At 40.4% G+C, this 25,620-nt stretch overlaps 1 protein-coding gene across 2 annotated transcripts in view; it reads right to left on the bottom strand.

Annotated features, from left to right (window-relative positions):
• Nucleotides 1-370: 370 nt before the first annotated feature.
• LOC119851064 (death associated protein) overlaps nucleotides 371-25,620 on the bottom strand; it is a 101,185-nt gene continuing 75,935 nt past the window's right edge. For both annotated transcript variants that reach the window (XM_038390280.2, XM_043508466.1), the window contains exons 3-4: nucleotides 8,656-8,698; nucleotides 371-2,095 (exon numbers count right to left, since the gene is read on the bottom strand). In XM_038390280.2, coding sequence (XP_038246208.1) covers nucleotides 1,976-2,095; nucleotides 8,656-8,698 — 163 coding nt within the window. In that variant the 3' untranslated portion in view covers nucleotides 371-1,975. The remainder of the gene's footprint in view (nucleotides 2,096-8,655; nucleotides 8,699-25,620) is intronic.

The raw sequence follows: 25,620 nt of genomic DNA, 5'->3' as shown, positions 1-25,620 counted from the left end.
GCCATCCTTAAGGCAAGTACAGTTCACAAATCTCTTAAGCTGACAGTACGATGAAGACAGCTGACAAGAAAATATCCCTGCATACATTTTTATTAAATTTGAATATTTTCGCAGAGGCCCAAGAAATTCACAATCTTATTTCATTTACAAAAGGATCGCATAGCCAGACTATACTTTTTGTTGGTCTGCAGGTGTACCTGAACGCATTCAGGGTGAAGTTCATTTCTCTGTGTAGAGGATCCTCACCAAGTGATGCACAGCCTTTGTGCAGGGCCTCTGCACAGGGGTAAATCTTACTCACAGTGAACTGAATTATCCCATTTAGAAAATGCCACTTGTTTTTCTATTTCAGTTTACAATAATCAGCCACTCAGAGAATAATCATGACTTTATTTAGCATGGTTTTAAAGAGTATTTTTAAAGCTCTCCTCTCACTACTTTTTCATGCTATTTGATTTTAACCCTAAATGCACTACCAAAGCCCTGAGCAGCCCAGAGATGCCAGGGTTTGCCAGATGAGTGACTTCACTATTGGTCCAAGTGGCCACATTCTCTGAAGTGAAGTTCTATAATCCTGCAAGGTACTAAAGCCAATAGTGAATTTATATTCCTTTAAAAATTCAAGTACATATTAAAAAATACAGGCTACATGTTTTTAAAAAATATTCATGGGTGTATAGAGATTAGATGTGGGAGGCAATTGATAGGGGTACTGATTTCAATAGAGCTAGTGATTTTAAACTGTGCAAGCATAAAAAGATTTATACACATGGCCAGACCTAACCTTGACTAATCAGATTATGTTAGTTAAAATGGTACATCTTATCTGTATAATCATCTGCTTGCCTATGGTAAAAGACTAGAAAAAACATCAGACATGGTATATAACAGACCATGCATGATGATGTTATCCACATTTACAGTTACAGATAGTCCATATTTTAGAAAAGTAGCCATATACCGTATTTAAATTAAAAGGATTTACCCTTCTGTCTATTCTGGGCCCAATTCTGTGAGATGCTGAGTTCCATCAACTCTCTCAGTGGGAAGTAAAGGAGCTCACTTCTTCACAGCATTGGACTGCTTGCACCTCATTGATTTACTACACACCGTTATGCCTTATTGCTCACTTTATTTAGAAAGGCTTCACAGGGTCCTGAAGTCTCACAAATACCCATCACAAGACCCAATAGCTGAGTTGAGGAATGACACTGCATAGAATAGGCTTCCCCCTATTTTGACATATTCCTCCCACCTAAAGCTACAGCGCTTCAAATGTGCAACGTCTACATGGAAGAGGTGGTGTAAGTGGAACATGTATCATGAAGGATCAACTAGATTCCTCCCCCCACACCTCATTTGAATATAGTTTCTGGTCAATTCTTCTCTGCCACGGCTAAATTCAAAGGAGAGAATCTAAAGCATAAAAATTTTAGTAACATTCTTTTTTATATTCTAGATCACAAATATAGTCCAGACTGCAAGATTCTATAAAATCTGACTCCCACGTATTACAAACCTCCCAAACAAATTCAAAAAACATCCTCCTCACATAAAATAAACCAAACACAAAATCTTATATGATCCCCAACAGGTTTAACATTAAAGCTACCTCTGCTATTGGCTATGGCAATCCTGCATCTAAATCCATTCATCAGATTAATTATTTATGTTCAAGTTTGGCCTTGGCAATAACAGATATATTACAATGCTAAGCAAAAATGAACTGGAAAAACTGAGTAATGCTCTTGATCAGCAAACACACAGCAACAAAGCAGCATGTTTTCCATCTGGAGTAACAGAATCTAATGAAGTCTCCATTTTTATTAAACCATGGAGAATTAAGGCGAAAGCAACATATATCATTTTTAAAGGCCAGTTTTATTGATTTGGTAGTGTGAATTCTAAAAACTCTAATCTCTTCTTTCTACAATGTATTCACTGATGCAGTTTGGCTGGCTTTTTGACAGAGGGCTCACTTGCGAGGCTGGTGGATGTGCTGATTGACGTGTTGTGGATGAGGAAGCTTTTCCACAGAGGGATGAGGTTTTTGGTGAGCTACCTGAGCGGCAGCTGGAGGGAAGTCTTTATCACCCTGTTAAAGAACACACCAGTAAAAATACAAACATTTAAAAAACATGCCAACCAGTTCAAACTGATAGTATTTTTTTTTATTAAAGCATAAAAAGCATATGAAAAACATTGTGGGTCCCTCTAATTCCTTTCTTCCTTTGCACACACTCTGCATGCACTCTATCTTGGCATATTTAACAGGGATTTTGTCAACTTAAAAAAAAATCACACTTCTGTCTGAAAATTTTCACCTACTGTTGTTCCAAGGAGCACCTAAAATGACTGTATCTTACAGATTGGAGAGAGAACATTTTTGTTTTTGATTTCTGCAGTGTCAGCACTTTGTGTAAAGTCAGGCTATTTCTACACTACAATCTACGTCGGGAAAATGTATGTTGCTCAGGGGTGTGAATAAAACACCCCCTAAGCGACAAAGTTATACTGACGTAAGTGCTTATGTAAACAGCACTGTTGGTGAGAGAGTTTCTTCTGCTGACATAGCTACTGCCACTCATTGAGGTGATTTTATGTTGATGGGAGAGCTCTCTCACATCGGCACATGGGTCTTCACCAGATGCGCTGCAGTGGCGCAGCTGTAAGTTTAGACATGGCCTCAGTTTTACTGGTTCATTATGCTCAGTTTCCTTATTTGTGACAATTTTTTCACACAGCAGCAAGGGAGGGGAAAACATTTTAAAAACAGGAGAAAGTAGTTTGTTAAACCACACAAATAAATAGAATTCCACCAGGGAAGCTGCATACCCAAACTGCTTTTAACTCAAAAGTATAAACTTGGCTTAGATTTCAAGTTTAAAATGTCCCTTTTAAAGAAGCATTGGTCCCACCTATGCCATCATCACCTAACACCTACTCTGCAAAACCAGGACAATTGCAGTAGTATGTATTTGCTGTACAATCAGCAAGGAATCAGGCAGCTGCTTATTTCTGTCTGTGAAGTCATCCCTGTCAACCCTTCAAAAAGCAATGGAGGACAATCATTAGCATCCAAAGGGGCAGGGACTAGAGAGGGAGCATCACAATATCCCTGTCTAAACGCTGGGGAAGAATCTAATTTTCTTATGTTTAGGCCAGAAACACTTTAACTTCTGCTTACTGGCAGATTGACAATGTTGTACGAAGTGATTTTATACAAAACAGAAATCTTATGTCTGCTTTACTTTCCCTCCATTTTACCCTAATGTCCCCTCTATATCTTGTCAAGTTTGCCTTTGCTCTTTCAGTGCCATATTGTTCATTAGAGAGAGAAGGTGGGAGAGGTGATATATTTTATTGGACCTATTTCTATTGCTGAAAGACAAACTTTCGAGCTACAGAGAGCTTCTCTTCAGGTCTGGAAAAGGTACTCAGTGTCACAACTAAATACACGGTGAAACAGATTGCTTAACATAAGTAAACACATTCTAAGAAGGAGAGCTCTGTGTGGCTTGAAAGCTAGTCTCTTTCACAAACAGAAGTTGGTCCAATAAAAGATATAACTCACCCACCTAGTCTATTCTATGACACCATTTAAGGTGAAGTGGCCTATTCACACCTCTTCAGTCATAGGACAAAAAAGGGGAAGTTAGTGAGTTACATATTGTTGTAATAAGCCACGAATCCAGTGTTTTTAGTTAGACTGTGATATTTAGTGTCTAGCAAAGTTATGAATTTGTTTGTCTTTTGAAAGTGTTGTGCAGATTTCCCTTAGGACAAAGACTGAGACGTCACATATGAAATGACGTTTAGTGAAAGTGTTGGCCCATGAGTGATATGGTGTTTGTCTTTTATCACTTTTCTATGTGACTTCATTTGAGAGCATAATAATTGTCTGGTTTCACCCACATAGTTGTTGGGATATTTAGTGCACTGGATGAGGTACACCACAAGGTGCAAAAGGCATATGTAGAAGCCATGGATCTTGAAAGGTGAGTTGTGGGAGGTACTGGTCATTGTAGCAGTGGAAATAGATAGGTAGGTTTTGCATCTGTTGATCTGACAGGGTCCGGTGCTGCTTTGTGTTGGTGTGTCCTGGTTGTCAGGCTCTTGATTCTGATGAGCTTACTGAGATCAGGGGATTGTTTGAAGGCCAGAAGAAGGGGTCTGGGAAATATTTCTTTCAGGTCCCCACTGAGTATGGGCTGTAATTGTTTATTGATACCTTATATGGGTTACAGTGTTGGGTGGCAGGTGACAACTACTGGTGTGAGGTTGGAGGCTTTTTTCTTTTCCTGTACTGAAGTGGGTTCTCTCGGGGAATTTGGATGGCCTGTTCCATGACGTGATCTACTTCTCTGGTGGAGTGTCCTTGTTTGACAAAGGCAGTTTTTAGTGTGTTAAGGTGCGTCTCTTGCAGTTTCTCCTCTGAGCATATTCTGTGGAATCCGAGGGCCTGGCTGTAGATAACAGATTTCTTGGTGTGTTTGGGTTGGTAACTGGATCTCTGAAGATGGGTGTGGTGATCCATGGGTTTCTTGTATATAGTTGTCTGAAGGGTTTCATTGTTGAAGCTGATCATCGTGTCCAGGAAGTTGAGGCTGGTGTGGGAGTGTTCTAAAGAGAATTTAATGGACAGGTAGTGGTTGCTGAAGTTGTGGTGGAAAACTATGAGGGAGTTTAGGTTATCTGTCCAGAAGATGAAAATATCATTAATGTATCATCAGGTATATCATTGGTTTTGTGATGCATTTGTCCAGAAATTCTTCCTCATGGGGGCGCATGAACAGGTTGGCATATTGTGGAGCCATTCTAGTACCCACAGCTGTTCCCATAGCTTGGACAAAGTGTTTGTTGTTGCATGTAAAATTGTTATGGGTGACGATGAAATGGATGAGTTTGGTGATGTGTTTTGGCTGGATATCTAAGTGTTGTCCTTTGTCTTGTAGATATTCAAGGCAGGCAGCGATGCCATCATTGTGAGGGATGTTGGTGTATAGGGAGTTGATATCCTTGGTGTCAAGGATAGTGTTCTGAGGGAGGTTGTAATGTTGCAGAGTTTGTGGAGGAAGTCGTTTATGTCATGGAGGAAGCTGTCCCTTTGTGTGGTGAGTGGTTTGAGGATGGTTTCTATGAGTCCTGATATTCTTTCAATAAAAGTGCCATGCCCAGATATGATGGATCTGCCTGGGTTCCCCTGTTTATGTATCTTGGGAAGCACGTAGCAGGTCTCTGGGGCGGGGGCAGTTCATGGGGGATGAGGTTGTAGAGATTTTCTTGGAGTTGTTTGGGGAAGGATTTGATGATATCCTTAAATTCCTGGATGAACTGTGGTGTGTGGGGGGTCTTTGAGTTCTTTATAGTAGGTGGTGTCAGAGAGTTCACGGTTGATCTCACTGATGTAGTCATCACAGCTGAAGACTAGAATGGTGCACCTTTTGTCTGCTGGTTTGATCACTATCTGATGGGTGGATTTCAGGGACAGTGTTGCTGTCTTCTCAGCAGTGGAGAGACTGTGATAAATGGGATGTTTAAGGATTTCATTCAATTTTTTTCCTGAAGCTATCAATGTAATCATCAAGCATGTTGTTTTTACCTACTGTGAGGTGTCCAGACAGATGATTCAATGTGGGTGAAACCAGACAACAACTGAGCTCTCGCATGAATTCTCACAAAAAATGATAAAAGACAAAAACACTATATCACCGGTGGGTGAACACTTTTCACAAAACAATCACACGATATCTGACCTCTCAGTACTCATCCTGCACAATAGCTGACAAGATGAGTCTGGGAATTTAAATTCATAACTCTTCTAGACACTAAAAGTCATGGTCTTAATAAAGACACTGGATTTATGGCTTATTACAATAATCTGTAACTTACTAACCTCCCCCTTTTTTGGCCAAAGACTAGGGAGGTGCTCTCAGGCTCTTGAATGGTCTCTTAGAACATGTGTTAACTACTTATGCTAAACAATCTCTCCAACTGGTATTTAGTTGTGACACTCTGAGTACTTTTCCTAGACCTGAAGTGCTCTGTGTAGTTCGAAATCTTTCACCAACAGAAGTTGGTCCAATGAAACATATTACCTCACCCACCTTGTCTCTCTAATATCCTGAGACCAACACAGCTACAACAACACTGCAAACATTAGGCTAACTATAACTTTCACCATTAAATTGCTTCATTTAATCCCTCTCCGCACTAAATCTTTCTCTTTTTTGAAGATATTTTCTTCTCTGAAGTGATATTTTCCCTTCTTTTTTCTCCTCTGCTGCCATTGATTTTCTTTGTTTTTTTGTACCCTCTCCTACTCTCCTCTCACATATACTTGAGATGGCGGGCTGAATGCAGGTATTTTTAGCACACTGTGACTGGTGAGTGTTTTAAAAGGCAACCAGTTGCCAAAGTGGGTCTATCACTGTCCTCCAGAAATGTTTCTCTGCCATGAAGAGAACCGCTCTGTGTCCGGCTGAAGGATGTGGTTGCCAAAGTGGCTCCCAGTTCAAACACTGGGTTTTTTTGGTGATGGTGAACTGACAAAGTTTGAGGATAAATTTCAGAGTAGCAGCCATGTTAGTCTGTATCCGCAAAAAGAACAGGAGTACTTGTGGCACCTTAGAGACTAACAAATTTATTTGAGCATAAGCTTTCGTGAGCTACAGCTCACTTCATCGGATAAAGGCAGCCACAGTAGAGCCTGGAGGTGCAGTACTGCCTGCTCGAGCTATAGAGTGCAGACCACTGGCTGCAAGCATGCTGCACGTCACTATAGTAACCTACCAAGGAGTGAAGAGTTTCCTATAGAGCAAGATACAAACTAGAGGAAGGAAAAGCTCCAAGATAACTAAGGAAAGGGCTTCCCTTCTATTTTCTCGAGGTCTGGACCTTGTAGACTTATAAAGTCCAGGTCCCTTTTTCTTATGCTCAGCAACGTGAAGGATGTTTGTATGTCACCAAGGCAAAATGTCAACATTTTAGAGATGACAAAGTGAGACTAAAGCTTCTAAATTGTAGTGCAAATGTCTTTGCCTGTAAAAAACAAACAAACAAACCCCCCAAAACATCTCAGAATGAAATCCTCAAAGGCACAGTAATGCTGAGCTTTATGCAGGGGAAGACCAGCACAACTATATCGGTGAAATACACACCCAGTTTCATTCTGAGGCCAGCAAGTCTCTGGTACTCTAGCTCAAGGGCTTGAGCAAATGGCAGCAGCCTCTTCTTGGCACTTCAGATCTTGTGGCTACACCACTTCTCCATGTGGATCTATGGCCTATCCCAATTACCACCATCAGGCTGGGTTGGCATGGAAACCTTTCACAGTTCACAGGGTGTGTGGGCTTCGCCTCTCCACTGGCACCCACTACAGTTCCAATGCAGGACTTAAGTCTTGCAGAGGACATTGTGGTGGCCGGGCATATACAAGGGTGCAAATTTTTCCTAACTGATTCTGACAAGACTATTCACAGCAGCTTGACCACTGATTAAATGGTCATCTGGCTCCAGCCCCACAAAATAAATGAAACTTACCAACTGAGCACTGCAGTCTAGTAAGGGTGTGGGATCTGGGTCAAACAAAAGATAACTGTAACAAATTTCTTTACACTGATTTAACCCACGCTTAGCTTAGTTTCACCTCACCAATTGGTGGTAATATGGTTGATACAAGTTTGGGTAATTCATTTTGAGTATATAGGGAGGTTATGTTACATTCCATACATTCACAATTATAGTGAGCTTGAGCATGAATTATTATTAAATTCATGGCAAATTAATGTTAATCACATTATGTTGATATTCATGCCTTAGCTCTATTATAATTATAAGGAGCAACTAAAACACATATTTATCATTTTTGAGCACTGACAGTCATTACCCACCCAAGGAGCTTAGTCTACTACAAAATAGAAAAAAGTTCATCCACAAGAAACTAGACTATGAAACGCTTACATCAATATGCCCACAAGTAATCCATTGACTTTAATGGACTATTTACATGAACAGGTGCTCACATTTATGAGTAAGGGTTGCACATGTAGTCCAAATATGTGCACTGTGATGGAGCTAATAATGTTAATGTAGGCAATTGCACGGTTAAGCTCAGTTTTTCAGAATTCTCATTACTTGATTACATTTATGCATCTCTCCAGTATAATTTTAATGAGATGCTTATGTCTGAGATGCAATAAGGATGCAAGTGCTTCTATCATATCACACACACACAGAGTTAGATCATGCAGTTGGATCTGTGTGGCTGGACCCTTATGCTTGTGTGGTGCCCATTTGAGTTCAGCAGGTGTGTAGACCCACATGGATCAAGCTACTGGAGATGGCCCGTATGTAACAAGTTTTGAAAAAAGTAGATGCAATAGCATCAAGGATACAGGACAAAGCCCAATAGCTTCACATTTTTAAACTCACAAACTGAAACAGCAGAAACAATTTCAAAATATCTATTCACCAAAACCTAATAAAATAAAAAATACTCAAGGAGGCTTAAATAAAATATAAATATAAACCCCAATCAAGTCAAATACGAGAGGGAACGGAAAAGATCAAAATTAAGAATCTCTCTCTAATCAGTGATGAAGTGAAAAGGCCTCTTAATCAAATGACTGAAAAGAAATTAACATGTAAACTCACTCTTGCAATGACACCGGAGATGAACACCGTTGGTTTAGGTGGGCTGGAAAATAAGAAAGATTATAGTTATTTAACTGATTTGTTCAACTTTACTTACCCTCGGGGAAAAAATAACACAGGTACAGCAGAAGTAAGACTGTGTCAACCTAATGTAAGATGACTCTGGGTATTCTTGGCAATTAATGGATGCTTGAAATAGAAAAGACAAATTCTCCCTTCAACCTTGTTCTGCTACACTAATTAGCCCAGGGGTCTCAAACTCAAATGATCATGAGGGCCACATGAGGACTAGTACATTGGCCTGAGGGCTGCATCACTGCCACTCCCCCACCCGCCGCCCCCGCCCCCACTCCACCCCTTCCATGAGGCCCCACCCCTGCCCTGCCTCTTCCCACCCCTTCCCTGCCCCCATTCCAACCCCTTCCCCCAGTGAAAGGGACAGCAACCTGTCAGTAAGTGCACAATCATATCCTGTTTCTTCTTTAGCAGAAAAAAAGGAAACCTAGACATAGATATAAATTATAGGGTTACAGGATAATGTTTGTATGCTACATTAAATCCACTGATTCTCCTGTCCATTTCTGCTAGACCTCTTTGTCCCCCAAAGATCTTTGAAAATCAAGATCCTCAGCTTTCTCTTTGAAGATCTGACTAACTATGACATGTGCCAATGCAGATTTCAAAGGATAAGAAAAGGACATGGTACACTGAATCAGTAGTTCTCTCACTCTAATTCACAGGACAACTTTATGAGAGATTGTCTTACAGATGCACCTTCCATCCCGAACCCTACTGCTTCATTCTCAGAATGTTTAATTCTGTGAATCATTAGATCAGTCCCAGAGACTACAGTTTTAGAACCACTGCACTGAGACATTTATTGTGTTTGCAGCAGTCCAACATACACTACTGTTGCTGAGAAACACCTGCTAAAAATAGGGGTTGGGGGATTGGAGCATGTCAGCAGACCCCAAGAAAAGAGCAGGCTATCATTGCTACACTTGTAATACACTTTAAAGTGCTTTAAATTCTATTGGTGTTTTATGCTAAGTACAACCTACATTTCTAGTATTTTATAACCTGTGATGGTTGCTTTGAGGATATATTTAATCTGATGAAAATCGGTTTGACAGATGTTGTTTTGAAGATGCAACATTACTTTCTCTAGGCTTTAGTAAACAAAAAGTGAAAAAGTACTACTATTACTAAAATAAAATTCTTATACATGCTTTTACTATTTTATATTTGATAGACACATTTATTTAAGTTTAAATAAAAGGTAAAGTAGGTCTTATTTAAGGAATACAAGGCTAAATTTGCCAGGATTGTTTAAAGTTCATGAAAATACTTTCATAAGGAATTCTAGTTTTATTATAACATGTGGAGAAAAAGCCCACATTTAAGATTTGAATGTATAAAACACTTATTCCAATTTTATATGTGCAGTAATGTCAAAAATTGCACCTTTTAAACATCACAAATATTACTATGTTCATTTGCACTGAACGTATCCAAGTAAGATAGAGACTTCTATTATTTCATAGTACTGAAGCTTAAATAAGGTGTTTACTGACATTACAAGAAAATCATAGAGAAGACAGAATACTTGAAAAGACCACTAAATTAGACGAAATAAAGTATTATGAATACTAAAAGCTTATGTCTTCATTCTGCAGTGGTTTTAAATCTGTGAGTTCAAGTCTCACAGATATACTGTAAAGAATGACCATATGCTAGGGTTAAAAATTAATAATATGAAAATCCCTAGAGAACACATAATATTACATTATTTTAAAGGGAGAAACTGCATAGTTCAGTATTTTAACCCTATTGTACACATTGACAATGCTCATTGTCTTTATGGAGTTAATTAGTTGGGAGATAGGCGCATGAAGAAAAAATGCAAGAAACAGAAAACAAATAAAGGAATAAATTGCTAACTTCCAACATGGCAGAACTTCAACTTTCCATACTAGGACCAGTGTTGTTTCATATCTTTATTAGTGCTGTGGAAAAGGGGATAAACTGTGAGATGGTAAAATCTGACAGCTAACAAAATTACTTTGGGAAGTCAAGATTAGAAAAAAATTGTGAGAGATTCGCCACTGACCTCACAGAGCTAGATGATGGAGAAGCACAGCGATAGATGAAATTCAGTGCAGACTAATGCAAAACCCTGCACATCAGAAGGAATAATTTGAACTACTCATATATTGTGCACTGGTAGTTAGAAAACCAAACAAAAATGTTAGGATGAATAAAGAAGGGAACAGAAACAATACTGAAAATGTTAATTATAACCCTTGTTTAGAATATTGCATTCAATCCTGGCCATTCCATAGCGAGACAGACAGATGAAATAGAAAGCATACAGAGATGAGCAAGGGAAAGGATCAGAAGCATGGAGGGCTTTCCATATTAGAGATTGAGGCAGCACATTTAAAACTGATGAAAGGAAATACTTTTTAAAGAGCGCATAATTAATCTACAGATCTCACTGTAACAAGGTATTATCGAGGCAAGGAGTTTAGTATGATTCAAAAACAGAATTAGACATTTATATGACTTGAATGCATCCATAATCACATCAGTTCGGATAAAAAAAAAGGAAAAAGTCTATGAACCCTCATGCTCTAGGGCATAAGTTAACCTCTATGTGATGGAGGCTAGGAAGAAACTTCTCTATGGTCAAGTAGGTTACACTTTCACATGTCATTGTCCTTCCTGGGTTCAACCGAAACACTATTTTCTAGTATACTTGAACCATCTAAAACCACGCAGTACTACGTGTCTGAGTAAAAGCAGAATTTTCAAAAGATTTCCAGTCTGCCAACACTGAATCAAATTGTCAAACCTCAAGGAGGACACCTGGAGAGAAATACAAGCACACACTTTTTTACTGGACTAAGAGAGTTTGAGACAAATGGGAAAATGATAAATATTTTACTAAACAAGAGGGTGCTCTCTCCTAAAAAGGGATGTTTGGCACACAGGCGTTCTTCCCTTAGAGAAGGGAGGTAGAGCCAAACCTACAAAGGGACTTAGGTACCTAAACCCCAGTTTTAGGTCTTGAAATCCAATTTCTAGGCTCCTTGGTGATCTACAAAACCCCTGCTCAGCTGTGCCTAACCCGGTAGGTGCCAAAACTCAGTACCTAAGTTCCTGCTGTAAAAATTCCCTAGACACCTATATTTCTGAGTCTGGGCAGGCACACTGCTGCCTCCCTCAGTGAGCACTCCTAAACTCCACACAAAAGAGCAGGAGACAAATGACCTCCCTCATAACCTTTCATCCAGGGGTTTGGGTGCTCAGCTGGGACAAGGCAGACCCAGGTTTCAGTGCCACTTCTGTCTGATGAGGTGGAACTTGAACAGGGAAAGATCAACTACGTTTCTTGGGTGAATGCCCTTACCACTGGGCTGTGAGATATTCTCATGTGGGTCTTTCTCAAACTCTCCTGTTGAAGCTGGTCCACTTTAAATAATTGTATAAGTGTACAAGACTCGCTGTATAATTTCCAGTCTAGTGGTCAGAATGCATACCTTAGAGATGGCAGATTCCCTGTTCAAATCCCTTCTCTTCATCAAGCAGAAAAGGGACTTGAACTAGGCTCTCACTCACACTCTAGGTGAGTGTCCTAACCACTCTGGTGCAGGTTATGAGAGGGGGCATTGGGCCATCTTGTGTAGAGTTAGGCCCCTGCATAACTCATTCTCACAAGAAACAACTTAGTCACCTGACTCCAGGACATGGTTCCTGGTTTGGATTGCAAGCAGAGGTAGGCACCTCCCTGCATCCTAGACTTCAGGGCTGAACTACTTGAGAGGGGCAGGGCATCTCCCATGGGTAGGGCCCTACCAAATTAAGGGTCCATTTTGGTCAATTTCACAGTCATAGGATTTTGTAAATAGTAATTTCCATGATTTCAGCTATTTAAATCTGAAATTTCTCAGTGTTATAATTGTAGAAGTCCTACAATTGGGGTGGGGTCACAAGGTTATAGGGCACGGGGGCTGCAGTACTGCTACCCTTAATTCTGCGCTGCTCTGGTGGTGGTGGTGCTGCCTTCAGAGCTGGGCAGCTGGACAGCAGCGGATGTGGATCAGAATCCTAGCTCTGAAGGCAGAGCCGCCGCCAGCAGAAGCGCAGAAGGATGGCATGGTGTTGTATTGCCACCTTTCTTTTTGCGCTGCTACTGGTGAGGCATTGCCTTCAGAGCTGGGCGCCCAGCCAACAGCTGCTGCTCTCCAGCCACCGCGGTCTGAAGGCAGTGGAGAAGTAAGGGTGGCAATACTGTGACCCCCCTGCAACTTCCTTTTGGGTCAGGACCCCCAATTTTAGACCAATTTCATTGGTCTCCCCAGTGAAATCTGTATAGTAAAGGGTAAAATCACACAAAGGCCAGATTTCATGGTCTGTAACGCGTTTTTCATGGCCTAGCTGACGTGGCTCCTGGCTTTTTGAGATCTCATTCTCAGGCTCCTCTCCCCATGCATTGTACAGGGAGCCTAGGCACCCAACTCAGGTTTTGTAGATGCCAGTGTTGTGCCTGTGATTTCCTATGTGCCTAAGTCCCTTTGTGAATCTGGGCCATAGTTCTTTGCTTGCCTTGACCCTGGTAAGCACCATCCACATTAACCTACAGCAGGGCTATTTAAGGAGCCAATTAAACTCTTAATATAAGTGAGAGAAAAACGTTTAATAGTTGAAGGCGCTGCTAAGGGGCCAGAAACTACAGAAATACACAAGATCCTGCCTTTTAGTTCCAAAAAGCGATAGGAGGTATTTGGAGATGTTCGTCTCTTCTTGAATCTCCCAGCACTATGTCTTATGACTCTTAACTGGGCTCTCCAATTACAGAATCAGAAGGACAAATACTGGCCCCAATTAAAGGCTAGGTTCTGTCTTGGGCTGTGTGGCTGAAGACGGGCACAAGGCGCAGTACGAACTCAATATGTACCTCTGGGGGATACCTGGACCTTGGGCCTGGGTACACAGCAGTAGACAGGCATTGTGCACCTGTTATAACCATTACTTCCTTCCCCCCGCCCCCCAGAGCAGGTGGGTAGGGAGTTGCTGGAGAAGGGACAGGGCTTTTTATGATGTCACTATCCAATTTTCATGCTTGATTTCCAATGAGAGATCATTCACTCTCTCCGGGACAATGGGCGAGGGCAAACAAATTGGAAAGGATCAGTTGTATCGTGATGCTAATTATCCATTGATCTCCAACTGCCCATCTACAGGCACATGTTATAGTTCCTATTTTGATAGCTATTATGTATTTGTGTTACAGTATGCAGTTAGTGTGTAACTGATCTCACTCATCGGAAAGCCAGCAGTAAGGTTCACGAGCACTTCTCAAATATGGCCACCTGGGGCTTTTCTTGCGGCCACAACCTCCTGGGCGGTGATGAGGGGTGGGGAGACTGGGGAAAGGGGGGAGACAAAGCAGCAGCCCCTCCCCCTAGGCCTCCAGCAGTGGTTGGGCCCCCTCTGGAGACAAAAAAGCTGGAGGAGCAGGCAGCCAGTGAGTTCCCCATCTTCCCTGCAGGTGTTGAGGAGGGGTTTCAGCCCTGGGGTAGTCGATAGCAGGCCCCAGCCACTGGCTTTGGGCTCTGTTCCCCTGCCTCACAGTGGCAGGCTCTAGCCCCGAACTCATCTCACCCCGCATCATACTCCTGGCCCCCACTACCTCCCTCCAGTGCCCCATTGCCCCTGACCCCCGCTGCCTCCATACCCACTTCCTCATTCAGGACTTAATTTGTCCCCAGGCTTGCCAAGGCTGAGTAAGTCTGCTGTGAAAAGTGGTATCTGTTGTATGTTAGTATCACTTTTTGATAGCAGACTTAGTAGTTATCAAGTCTTAAAAAAGAAAAGGCAACCAAAAAAGCAAAAAAACCAAGAAACAAGACAACATGCAAAGCACCTGATTTGTGTTTCTATTCTGTTTAGGTCCAGTAAAGAATAGAGACAACTGTACATTATTTTTATTATTGAGTCTAGAAATAAACCACTACATAAATTAATTACAATGATTTGGACATGTATATGTGCATATTTATGTTTTTCCATGGTTAAGTAAGTATTTTAGGAAAAACTGTCAAAGTGGCCACCAGCAAGAGTTGGTGGCTGCACCGAGGCCATCAACAAATTTGTTGTGAGAACCCCTAAGGTTCTCTAAACTTTCCAGCCCGGAGTTCAGCTGTGGTCACTGATTTCAGTGGGCAAAACTTCAGACCTCAATCCTGCCCTTAGCCTTCTGGAATTAAAAAAAATAAATAAAACAAAACAACAACTGGTGAGACATTCAACCCATCCAGCTTAGCCTTCAAAGTTTTTTGGGAATTTGTATGTCATTGTTACAAAACAAGAGTTAACTGTTTTCAATTTTAGTTTAGTGCCATTTTGAAGGTCTCCTATATACAACTTCACAGTAATGTTTGAGTGTACCTGGTTGCCTTTGATTCTTACATTGTCTATGAAAATAAACTGAGATGATTAAACACACACTGAGATAATTAAAAACACATTTCCCAGCAAACTAAGTAAGAGTAACAACAAGCATGCTACTCATCAGTTGGCCTGAAATACTTTCCGATTTGCTTATAATATATTTGGGTTATTAATTTTCAGGACACAAAAGTAATAATTAGCCTGGCTGGCTACCAGAGGGAAATATTCTGCTTGATTGCACACAGACATTCCGTATCTGAGATTCTACACATGCTATGCTGTCGAGGTTGTTTGTATGCCAACCAAAACCACGTTTTGAAACCTGCAAGATGATCCACAAGATGGCACTGTTGAACCTCCTAGTCTTGTGTACTATAACAACAAGACAACCTGAGACAAATTCAGGAACTTTGGCAAATATTAAAAACTAAGTTTAAAAAAAGTTGCAGATAATGCTTCCGCTAACAAAAAATAGACAACACAGAGTACATATGTATGTATGTACACACATACATACATTATACTATATGTGGGAAACAATTTCATTGTTCCATGTACACATCTGAATTTGAATAAATCCAATATGAAAGCTTCAACCCTTCCAAATTGTCTCCCTTTTCTGTACAGCAAATGAATGCAATTTCACAAGTCTTAAGTAGTAGTCAAATATCCTATATATATATATTAACAATAACTAGTTTTGTTATTCATATTCAAATAAATGGGATGTTCTTATTTAATTAATTAAATGTAATTTAATAGCAACTGACTGATATTCATCTTGCTGATATTCAGTATCAGCCTATTGGGGTGCATAGCCTGGATAAAAAATTTTAAAGACGTTCTCTCTTTCATCTACCTTTCTTAATGCTCTGTATCCATAGGAGAAAACCATTTTAGGGAACATTCCCTCCCACCCCCCACACATTGTTTAGCGAACACTAACATTGGAGTATATAGAACTATAAACAGAGTTTGTTAAGCCTTTGTTTTGTGAACAGAAGGAATTAAGTATTTCGCCTTTTCTATAGATCCACAGTATTTGTATATAGTCCAGCTGCTGCTTCATTAATTAGGGCTCAGCCTTGTCATTCCAACATACAAGTGACTCCCAGACTTCAGTGATGAAGTGTGCACAAGCAACAGCTGTAACATGTTTTGTTATGTACATTTAATGTCTGTAGCCATTTATGTGGAAAAAGTAACAGATGTTTTAAACATGCTAAAAGTAAATTTTATTTAAATGGTGACAACATTCAAAGGAAAATCTAATTTATGGCAGTAAAATGCTTATCAGCCAGAGAACTAGCCACAGATATTGGAACAAATAGGGCAGCTGGGTAGCAGTGAGATTCTTGGTCAATACCTACTGCGCCATTATCTACTCAGATTCCTACTTGAACCTCACCCTCTGACCAGTAGGCATTTGATAAGTTTACATCTTATACCCTCCTACTCCTTTGAGCAATGGAATGTGAAGTTCTTTCTTTTCACTCTATATCCTTGCCTCAAATATTGGAGATTCCTGACTGGTATGAAGAGAAGTCTCCACTAGTTTAACTTTCTAATATCCTCCATGTTTTGTACAGTTGCCTGTCTGTGCATAACCCCAATGCATACCTCTGCTGTTGCTCAAAGCTTTCTACAGCAACTGTGGATTGAAACCAACACAAATGTAAAATAACTATGTTCTTGTAAATTCCACTGTACTACTGTTAGCTCTGGGAAGCAGTAAAGGCATTGAGCTGTCTGCAGACTCAGGAAGACAGACTTGCATTAGTTCACATTCAAAAGGTATCTCTGAAACCCATACATGCCCAGAATTTAATTTTTGTGGCTTATACTGCACCCTCCTCTCCAGAGAAAGTTTCTGACTTGTTTAATGACAAAAGTTTAATGACTTTTTCTTCCTTTCTTCCTTAATATATTAAAGATTGTTTTACAGTTTTCCCTCTGTAAAGGATGGATGTTCATGCTTGTTTTCCACATATGAAACATCAGGTCCTGGCTTCCCTCTCTTTCCTTACGGTCTTTGCCAAGATGTTAGCAGGATTTGCATAGTGCATCCAGCTGCACTCTGAGCTGCAATGCCTGTTTCCATTAAGAAAAGGAGTACTGGTGGCACCTTAGAGACTAACAAACTTATTAGAGCATAAGCTTTCGTGAGCTACAGCTCACTTCATCGGATGCATGAAGTGAGCTGTAGCTCACGAAAGCTTATGCTCTAATAAATTTGTTAGTCTCTAAGGTGCCACCAGTACTCCTTTTCTTTTTGCGAATACAGACTAACACGGCTGCTACTCTGAAACCTGTTTCCATTAAGAGAGGCATCAAGGGCTGATAAGCCTTAGTATCTGAAATTCCTTGTATGTCAAATGCAGAAAACACACAGAACATTCATTTTACACGTAAGTCTGTATAGATCATTAAGGAACCAGAAAGCCAAATTCAAAAATATTCTTTTACTTTATCATTCACCTTTAACAGAGTTGTTCAGCCATAAATATTTTAATGTAACAAAGGACATGGCACAGAGTCTTTAAAAAGAGATTCTGACAACATCAGGACTTTGTTTAAGTGACTGTTTCTCAACACAGGCTAGTTTTCAATTTCTACTTGGAGTAGAAGAGCTCAGATCGACAATGGAAAGCAGAAACCTTCCTCTCTCCTTCCATCACAGGCTGCAGTTGCAAGAGCTAGATTCCTTTCCCAACCAGAAATATCTAATATTACTAACAGCATCACACTGGGTCACTTTTGTCTTTTCTACTACTCCCCTGGGTTTAATATATAGAGCCAAAATTTGGTATTAAAATCAACTGCAAAACTTCCATTGATTCCAGTGGGACAAGGATTTGGCATTTAGAAAGCATGAATTTAAAAATATAAATGGAAATACCAGAAGAATAGAAATCTGCAGTAATGAGATTCAAAACATGAACATTCAGAGGATTTTAACAGAAGTCTTCAGAGCTTTTAACAGAAGCTTCCAACTGGGGTGAAAAATGTTTCTAGCCCCTTAAATGTTTATGAAAGCTGTGACAATAAATAAGGTATAGCTCTCCTGCCGAGTCTGAGGATAGTGAGGCAACACCACTTATTTACTTCAATAGGTATTAAAATCAATATCAATTATAATCACTTCAATGTCAATAACGTTAGTCATTTTACTGCTAATTGCTGCAACAAAAAACTTACTAAATTTTCTAGTTAAGTTTAGCTGCATTATATGTCATATTCCAGCATTATGTTTATTTGAATGGATGTTACTTGTTCCAGAGGCTACTAAGGCTGATAGTTCACTTTAATATGTACAATGAAACTTTGTACCCTTACGGCATTTGGTTTTCTTGAGTTCACTCTCTTGCCCATCTCTCTTAGGCCCCTCACTGACATTGCTAGTAGATTACATGTTACTGACCCATTTACAGGCTCTTATATGTTCACTCTTCTCTGCCTACTTGGAGCAAGCAGATGAGTTCCTTTCAGGAGTGCAAGTCAGTAATGCTTCCCAGTCCAAACAGTCAAAACCTAATTTAACTTCAGATTAACAATAGGAGTATTTATTAGTAGTTTACAGAAGGGAGGGAATAGAAATAAACAGGATCATTTATATGAAATGCCAGGATACTTATATTTAAATTCTAGATAAAATTATAGATTTTACCTCATCGCCCACATGGTAGTACAATCTTTCTTGACTACAGAGCAACCTGAAGCGGTGTTTCTGAGGTGTCAGCTGTGATATGTCCCCAGCAAGAATATGTAGTCAGCCTAAACACTGGCTTAGTTCTAGTACATCTAGCCTTTGATGGGGAAATATAACAAATACATAGTCGCATTTGATTTAAGATGTCCTTCATATCCTAAGCTTTGAAATCAGGGACAATCTACAAATGCAATGTTCTCTTTTTCTTGTTGCCCAGCGTCTAGTGAGTTTAGATTAGCAATAGTTCTTTTAAGAAGCTATCCTGGTTTCCTTGTTTAGCTCAAAAGGACTTCCCTTTCATCTGATGTGCAATTAGACATATAAACTCTGTTCCATACATTTTAATAGTTCTATTTTCTAATGGTCTAAGCCATCACTTTTAGAGAATGTCATTAATATGCAAATGCAGAGATCCCTCCTGGTACAGTAGATCATTTGTACTCAGCAGTTTATCTGTGTAATGGAGTCCCAGTACATCAAAGAGTAATTGAGCTATAGAACATTAAGAATCATAAATATAGATACTAAAGCGATTAAAAAATGGAAATACTACTTGTCACAATAAGTTAATATACAGCAATAAAGCACACCAGGCTGTGTGCATTCACAAAGGTGCTGGTGTATGGCTCCAATAATCTGTGAGCACGTCTACACAATCTGGCATTATTTATTGATGGCAGAATAGGGCTTGCAAATTTACATTTCACTTTTTGAAAAAACAATTATAAACATAATGAATCCTTCCACTATGATAATTCTTAAAATGTTAAATATGCTTTCCCTATTTTTTAGTATGTTTGATTAAACTATATGCCTTTCCCTGTTAGGGTAACAAGAACTGTCAGGAACCCCTAGCTCAGTGGTCCCCAAACTGTGGGGCATGCCCCGATAGGGGGACACAGAGGAAAGTTCAGGGGGCGTGCAGTAGGATTCGGGCTAGCCCCCACAGGGGGTAGGGAGGGAGCGCCATGCTTCCAGCCCTGCTCCTCCCTCAACCCTGTTCAGCCTCCAGTCCTGCTCTGCCTCTAGGTCCAACTCCACTCCCAATCCCGCTCTGCCCCCATCCCCACTTCCACTCCGCCCCCTGCCCAGCAATGCCCTCATTCTCTCTCCACTCCCAGACCAGCTCTGCCTCTAGCCCCAGATATTTCCTCCATCCCCAGTTCCGCCTCCAGACCTGCCTTCAGCCCAAGATCGGCTGCTGAGGAAGTCTTGGCTGTGCAGTAATGGGGTGAGGGGTGCACACAGACAGATTCTATTAATGGTAAGAGGAGAGGGTTGCAACTGGAAAAGTTTGCACAACACTGCCCTAGCTCAAAAGCCTCTTTAGAGTTTCTATTTATAGTAAGAAATCAGTATTGAACAGTTCCAGTTTAGTTTTAGCTTTTGCAAAATCAAGTGGCTGGAGGTCTTATACTATTTCTGAAAGGGGAGCTCAACACTTTGAAGGGGGTGACATGGGAAACTGAAAAAAATACATTTTAAAAAACTGATCCTCCTCTCTACCTTCCCCTGCTCCCCACTAGTTGCTTCTAATATCCTTCTCCTTTAACTGCCTTCCTATGTACACTCCTATTTATCCCATTTAACGATAGGCACAAGGTGTTTTGCTCTTCCAGTGACACTACTCCAGCTATGCCCACTTGAAGTTGGTGTATTATCATCAAAAGGTCCATTTGGCCAATGAGAATGAGGCTTCAGACAATCAGCGTTCCCAGTCAGACTACTTAGTATTCCTGAATAACCATCCTTGTAATTACGGAATCATCACCTGGTATTAAAATTTCAGATTATGAGTTTGGTATCAGGAACAACCTAAGTTTCATTGCAGGTTAGAAAATACACAACTGAATGTGAGATGGCAAGATGCTTGCTGGTATAGCAGAAGTTTTTGCCTAGTGAAATCATATGGTCTTAGAAAACAACTACCAAAATCCTTTGCAAAAATCCTGTCTATGTGGGATCACACCTTTCTTCCTCCATCCATTTTTATTTTTTTTATTTTTTTGAGGGGATACAAAATCTGAGTTGGGAAACTGGACAAATCTGTATAGACACTGCCAATATTCCCTGCACATTGGTATTACCCTTGGATAAAAGCAATCTCAATATTATGGAAAAAGAAAAGGAGTACTTGTGGCACCTTAGAAACTAACAAATTTATTTGAGCATAAGCTTTCATGAGCTACAGCTCACTTTATCGGATACGTTCAGTGGAAAATACAGTAGGGAGATTTATATACATGGAGAACATGAAACAATGGGTGTTACCATACACACTGTAACCAGAGTGATCACTTAAGGTGAGCTATTACCAGCAGGAGAGTGAGGGGGGGCGGGGGGGAGGGGGGAACCTTTTGTAGTGATAATCAAGGTGGGCCATTTCCAGCAGTTGACAAGAACATCGGAGGAACAGTGTGTGTGTGTGTGTGTGGGGGGGGATAAACATGGGGAAATAGTTTTACTTTGTGTAATGGCTCATCCACTCCCAGTCTCTATTCAAGCCTAAGTTAATTGTATCCAGTTTGCAAATTAATTCCAATTCAGCAGTCTCTCGTTGGAGTCCGTTTTTGTTGAAGTATTGCCAATTTTAGGTCTGTAATCGAGTGACCAGAGAGGTTGAAGTGTTCTCCAACTGGTTTTTGAATGTTATAATTCTTGACGTCTGATTTGTGTCCATTTATTCTTTTATGTAGAGACTGTCCAGTTTGACCAATGTACATGGCAGAGGGACATTGCTGGCAAATGATGGCATATATCACATTGGTAGATGTGCAGGTGAACGAGCCTCTAATAGTGTGGCTGATGTGATTAGGCCCTATGATGGTGTCCCCTGAATAGATATGTGGACAGAGTTGGCAACGGGCTTTGTTGCAAGGATAGGTTCCTGGGTTAGTGGTTCTGTTGTGTGGTGTGTGGTTGCTGGTGAGTATTTGCTTCAGGTTGGGGAGCTGTCTGTAAGCAAGGACTGGCCTGTCTCCCAAGATCTGTGAGAGCGATGGGTCCTCTTTCAGGATAGGTTGCTGAAGTGAAGAAACAGATTGACAGAGCCAGAAGAGTACCCAGAAGTCACCTACTCCAGGACAGGTCCAACAAAGAAAATAACAGAATGCCACTAGCCATCATCTTCAGCCCCCAAGTAAAACCTCTCCAGCGCATCATCAAGGATCTACAACCTATCCTGAAGGACAACCCATCACTTGAATAGAGACTGGGAATGGATGGGTCATTACATAAAGTAAAACTATTTCCCCATGTTTATCTCCCCCCCCTCCCCGCACCGTTCCTGTCAACTGCTGGAAATGGCCCACTTTGATTATCACTACAAAAAGTCCCCCCCCACACCGCTCTCCTGCTGGTAATGGCTCACCTTAAGTGATCACTCTGGTTACAGTGTGTATCGTAACACCCATTTTTTCATGTTCTCTATGTATATACATCTCCCCACTGTATTTTCCACCGAATGCATCCGATGAAGTGAGCTGTAGCTCAAGAAAGCTTATGCTCAGATAAATTTGTTTGTCTCTAAGGTGCCACAAGTACTCCTTTTCTTTTTGCGAATACAGACTAACACGGCTGCTACTCTGAAACCAATATTATGGGATATTGAGAGAAGAGGCAAATGGCTAACACAAATGGATAAGGAAGAGAGTATCCTGAGAGAACGTGACGAATTCCAGGGTCACAGATGAGAGAAATTACATCTGTGGAAGGAAAAGGAAACCATCATCTCTGAGAAAAGGTTTGTGCTCCCTAAATGACCTATTTTACAATATATAAAATAAATCTTAAAAAGGAACGGATGAAATAAATTGCTTGTTCATTTAATCAAATCAGACATTATTACATGGATTAAGATGAAACAAATTTTAAAAACATTAGTAGCAAAGCTTAACATAAAGCCACCATAACATTTACAAAATGGTGAGAAAATCTAGCCCCCTTTTAAGACTGAACAAATCTTATGTTAGGACACTATAGGCATATAGGACAATACAAAAATAATATATAAGAGCTTTTATATTTTTTCCACTTGGATTCACCAGTAATTATAATCCTTCTTCCCCATATTCTTTTTGAGATGGCATTTTTGGATCAGGTATTTAGGAATCATTCTACCAGCAGGCAAGTTGGCCAAATCAAATATACAGCTAATGAATGGATAGAAACGTTATCTTCACCAGTAAAGGGAAAAAAAGACCAGGTGTAAAGAGGACATTCCTAATTTAATAAAAGACTGAAACCATTTCTGATTTTCACCCTCTATATTCATGGCACAATTTTATATTAACCAATATGGCATTCCTATTATTCACAGTACATTCAAAGGAGAAGGCAGACCTCTTGTGTATACTTGCTCTGAATACTTGCTGTTATGACATTAGAATTGACAGAAGGGTATTGGCTTCCTGTCATATTTATTTAAAATCTTTATAGAAAAGAAGGCCATGGAGATGTACTCTAGGCACCCAGATGACAGCAACACTATCGCTGAAACACAACAGCCATCTGCAAACTAAGGTTTAATTTCATTTTTATCTATCGGGGGGCTCTCCTCAAATCACACACAAATGCAGGGAATGAGGGGAATTTACACAAATTTTACAGGCAAATATTTAGTTCTGTGTTTCCTTTGATTACTGTAACATTTCAAGTAAGCGTGGCATTTTTAGGATGCCCTGGCATTAGCTGAAAAAAGTAAAAATTCATATTTTAAATTACGAGTCACTGGGGATGAAAACTTTTTCTAAAGCACAGCTGGAAAGCACAAGGGGCTTTGGTGACACAATGGTACACAGAGGAAAACTAGAGGTTTAGAAAATCCACAGGGAAAACTATAGTTTAATGGCTAGTTCAGTCTTGAAGCTTTATCTCTGAGTGAAAATGGGAAGAGTTAGCTATGTCTCTTGTACCATCACTCCTCTTTTCCCAGGGCCACAACGGGCTCTCTGTATGCTCAGTTTCTTTACTTTCCCTGGTAAAGGCAATATAACCCCAGGTTGTACTGCTTTTCTGTAGCTCAGCCTCTGCAGTGAAACACATGCCTTTAAAGTATGCCCTAGTAGCACAGCTTCAATGAAGTAATGCAACCAGGGAGTGGAAGGTGGGAGAAGGGTAAGAGACCCAGATCTGGTGGCCTCCTTCAGATTCCCTATGATCTGTGTGGTCTTGGAGCATATTTCACAGGATGACAAACTCTCATTACCCCCCCAACAAAACAAAGTGAGAAATTCCATGAGGGACTTTCTGTGGGGTTTTCTTCCCCTTTAATCCTTTCCCACAGGAGGGGGCAAAGTGACCCCAAATTACGTAATACAGCTATTCAGGGTGGGAGGCCTTGATCTGATTTTTTAAATTCATCTGATCATATTACCACCTCTGGAAGGTGAAACTTTGTACAACACCAGAGGCATTAATTCCTACCAGCAACATTCAGTTTTTGCCTAATCAAGGACAAGTGTGTTTGCAAAGCTCTTGTGAGGTAAGCATTTGACCTGGCTGCCTACCTACAATGAATGGCTTTTGGATGACTGAGCTAGTTATACATAATGACACTATTCAAATATCCACCATAAATTATGGAAGCCATTGGTATCTGTAAAAAGAAAAGGAGTACTTGTGGCACCTTAGAGACTAACAAATTTATTTGAGCTTTCGTGAGCTACGATGCATCCGATGAAGTGAGCTGTAGCTCACGAAAGCTTATGCTCAAATAAATTTGTTAGTCTCTAAGGTGCCACAAGTACTCCTTTTCTTTTTGCGAATACAGACTAACACGGCTGCTACTCTGAAACCTATTGGTATCTGTATGTCTGTTAGATTTTTCTATTTCTTCCACTCACTGTTATTGTTGGCACTTGCCCATTTATTTATATGAATTTCCTTCTCTATCCTTTTTGTATCAGAATCCACGGAGGGCCCATGAAGTTTCCAGCTTTCCATTTCCACTACTCTCAATAGTCTCATATCTCAATGACAAACAAGTTCTCTTGATCCCACTGACGCACACTTCCACTAGGTCTGAAATGTGGTAGAAAACTACTAGGGAACAATGCACATGCTTCCTCCCTCCTGGGGCTGAGGGTGGTTTTACACCATACTGTCAACTTCTTCTGTGCCGGGGAGTGAAAGGCCAACGCTCATTTCACTCTGCTGCTGCTGGCACCACTGGGGATGTACTGTGTGTAGATGTACCATTCAAAACTTCTGCTACAGGATTCTCCCACATGGCTTCATTTAAAAATGTGAGGTGGCATTGAAAGACACAAAAAGAAAAGCAGTACTTGTGGCACCTTAGAGACTAACAAATTTATTAGAGCATAAGCTTTCGTGAGCTACAGCTCACTTCATCGGATGAAGTGAGCTGTAGCTCACGAAAGCTTATGCTCTAATAAATTTGTTAGTCTCTAAGGTGCCACAAGTACTGCTTTTCTTTTTGCGAATACAGACTAACACGGCTACTACTCTGAAACCATTGAAAGACACAAAATTCCTCTAATCCCTAGCCAGATTTAACTCTTCAGCAGATACTAGGAGTGCCTACATCAGCTATATGGCACAGTACCACTCATTAAATATCCAACACCACAAGTATATATGCTTACAGCCAGAACAGCAGCAACATATATCCGTTAGTTTTGCCACAAACTTGCAAATGGGGATTTCAGTGTGCCTTGGACCTCTAGAGTGTTGTCTAGCCAACTCATAAAGAGATGTGACGAAACATTCAATTACTTTATTTAAAGATAAGAGAAACTAAACATGTTAGTTCTTCATTTGCATTCATAATACACTGGGCT

Source organism: Dermochelys coriacea, chromosome 2 (genome assembly GCF_009764565.3).
Source record: "Dermochelys coriacea isolate rDerCor1 chromosome 2, rDerCor1.pri.v4, whole genome shotgun sequence".
In the NCBI taxonomy this organism is placed as follows: Eukaryota; Metazoa; Chordata; order Testudines; family Dermochelyidae; genus Dermochelys; species Dermochelys coriacea.
The sequence above is the reverse complement of the archived record's forward strand: the minus strand, read 5'-3'. Positions and strand labels throughout refer to the sequence as shown.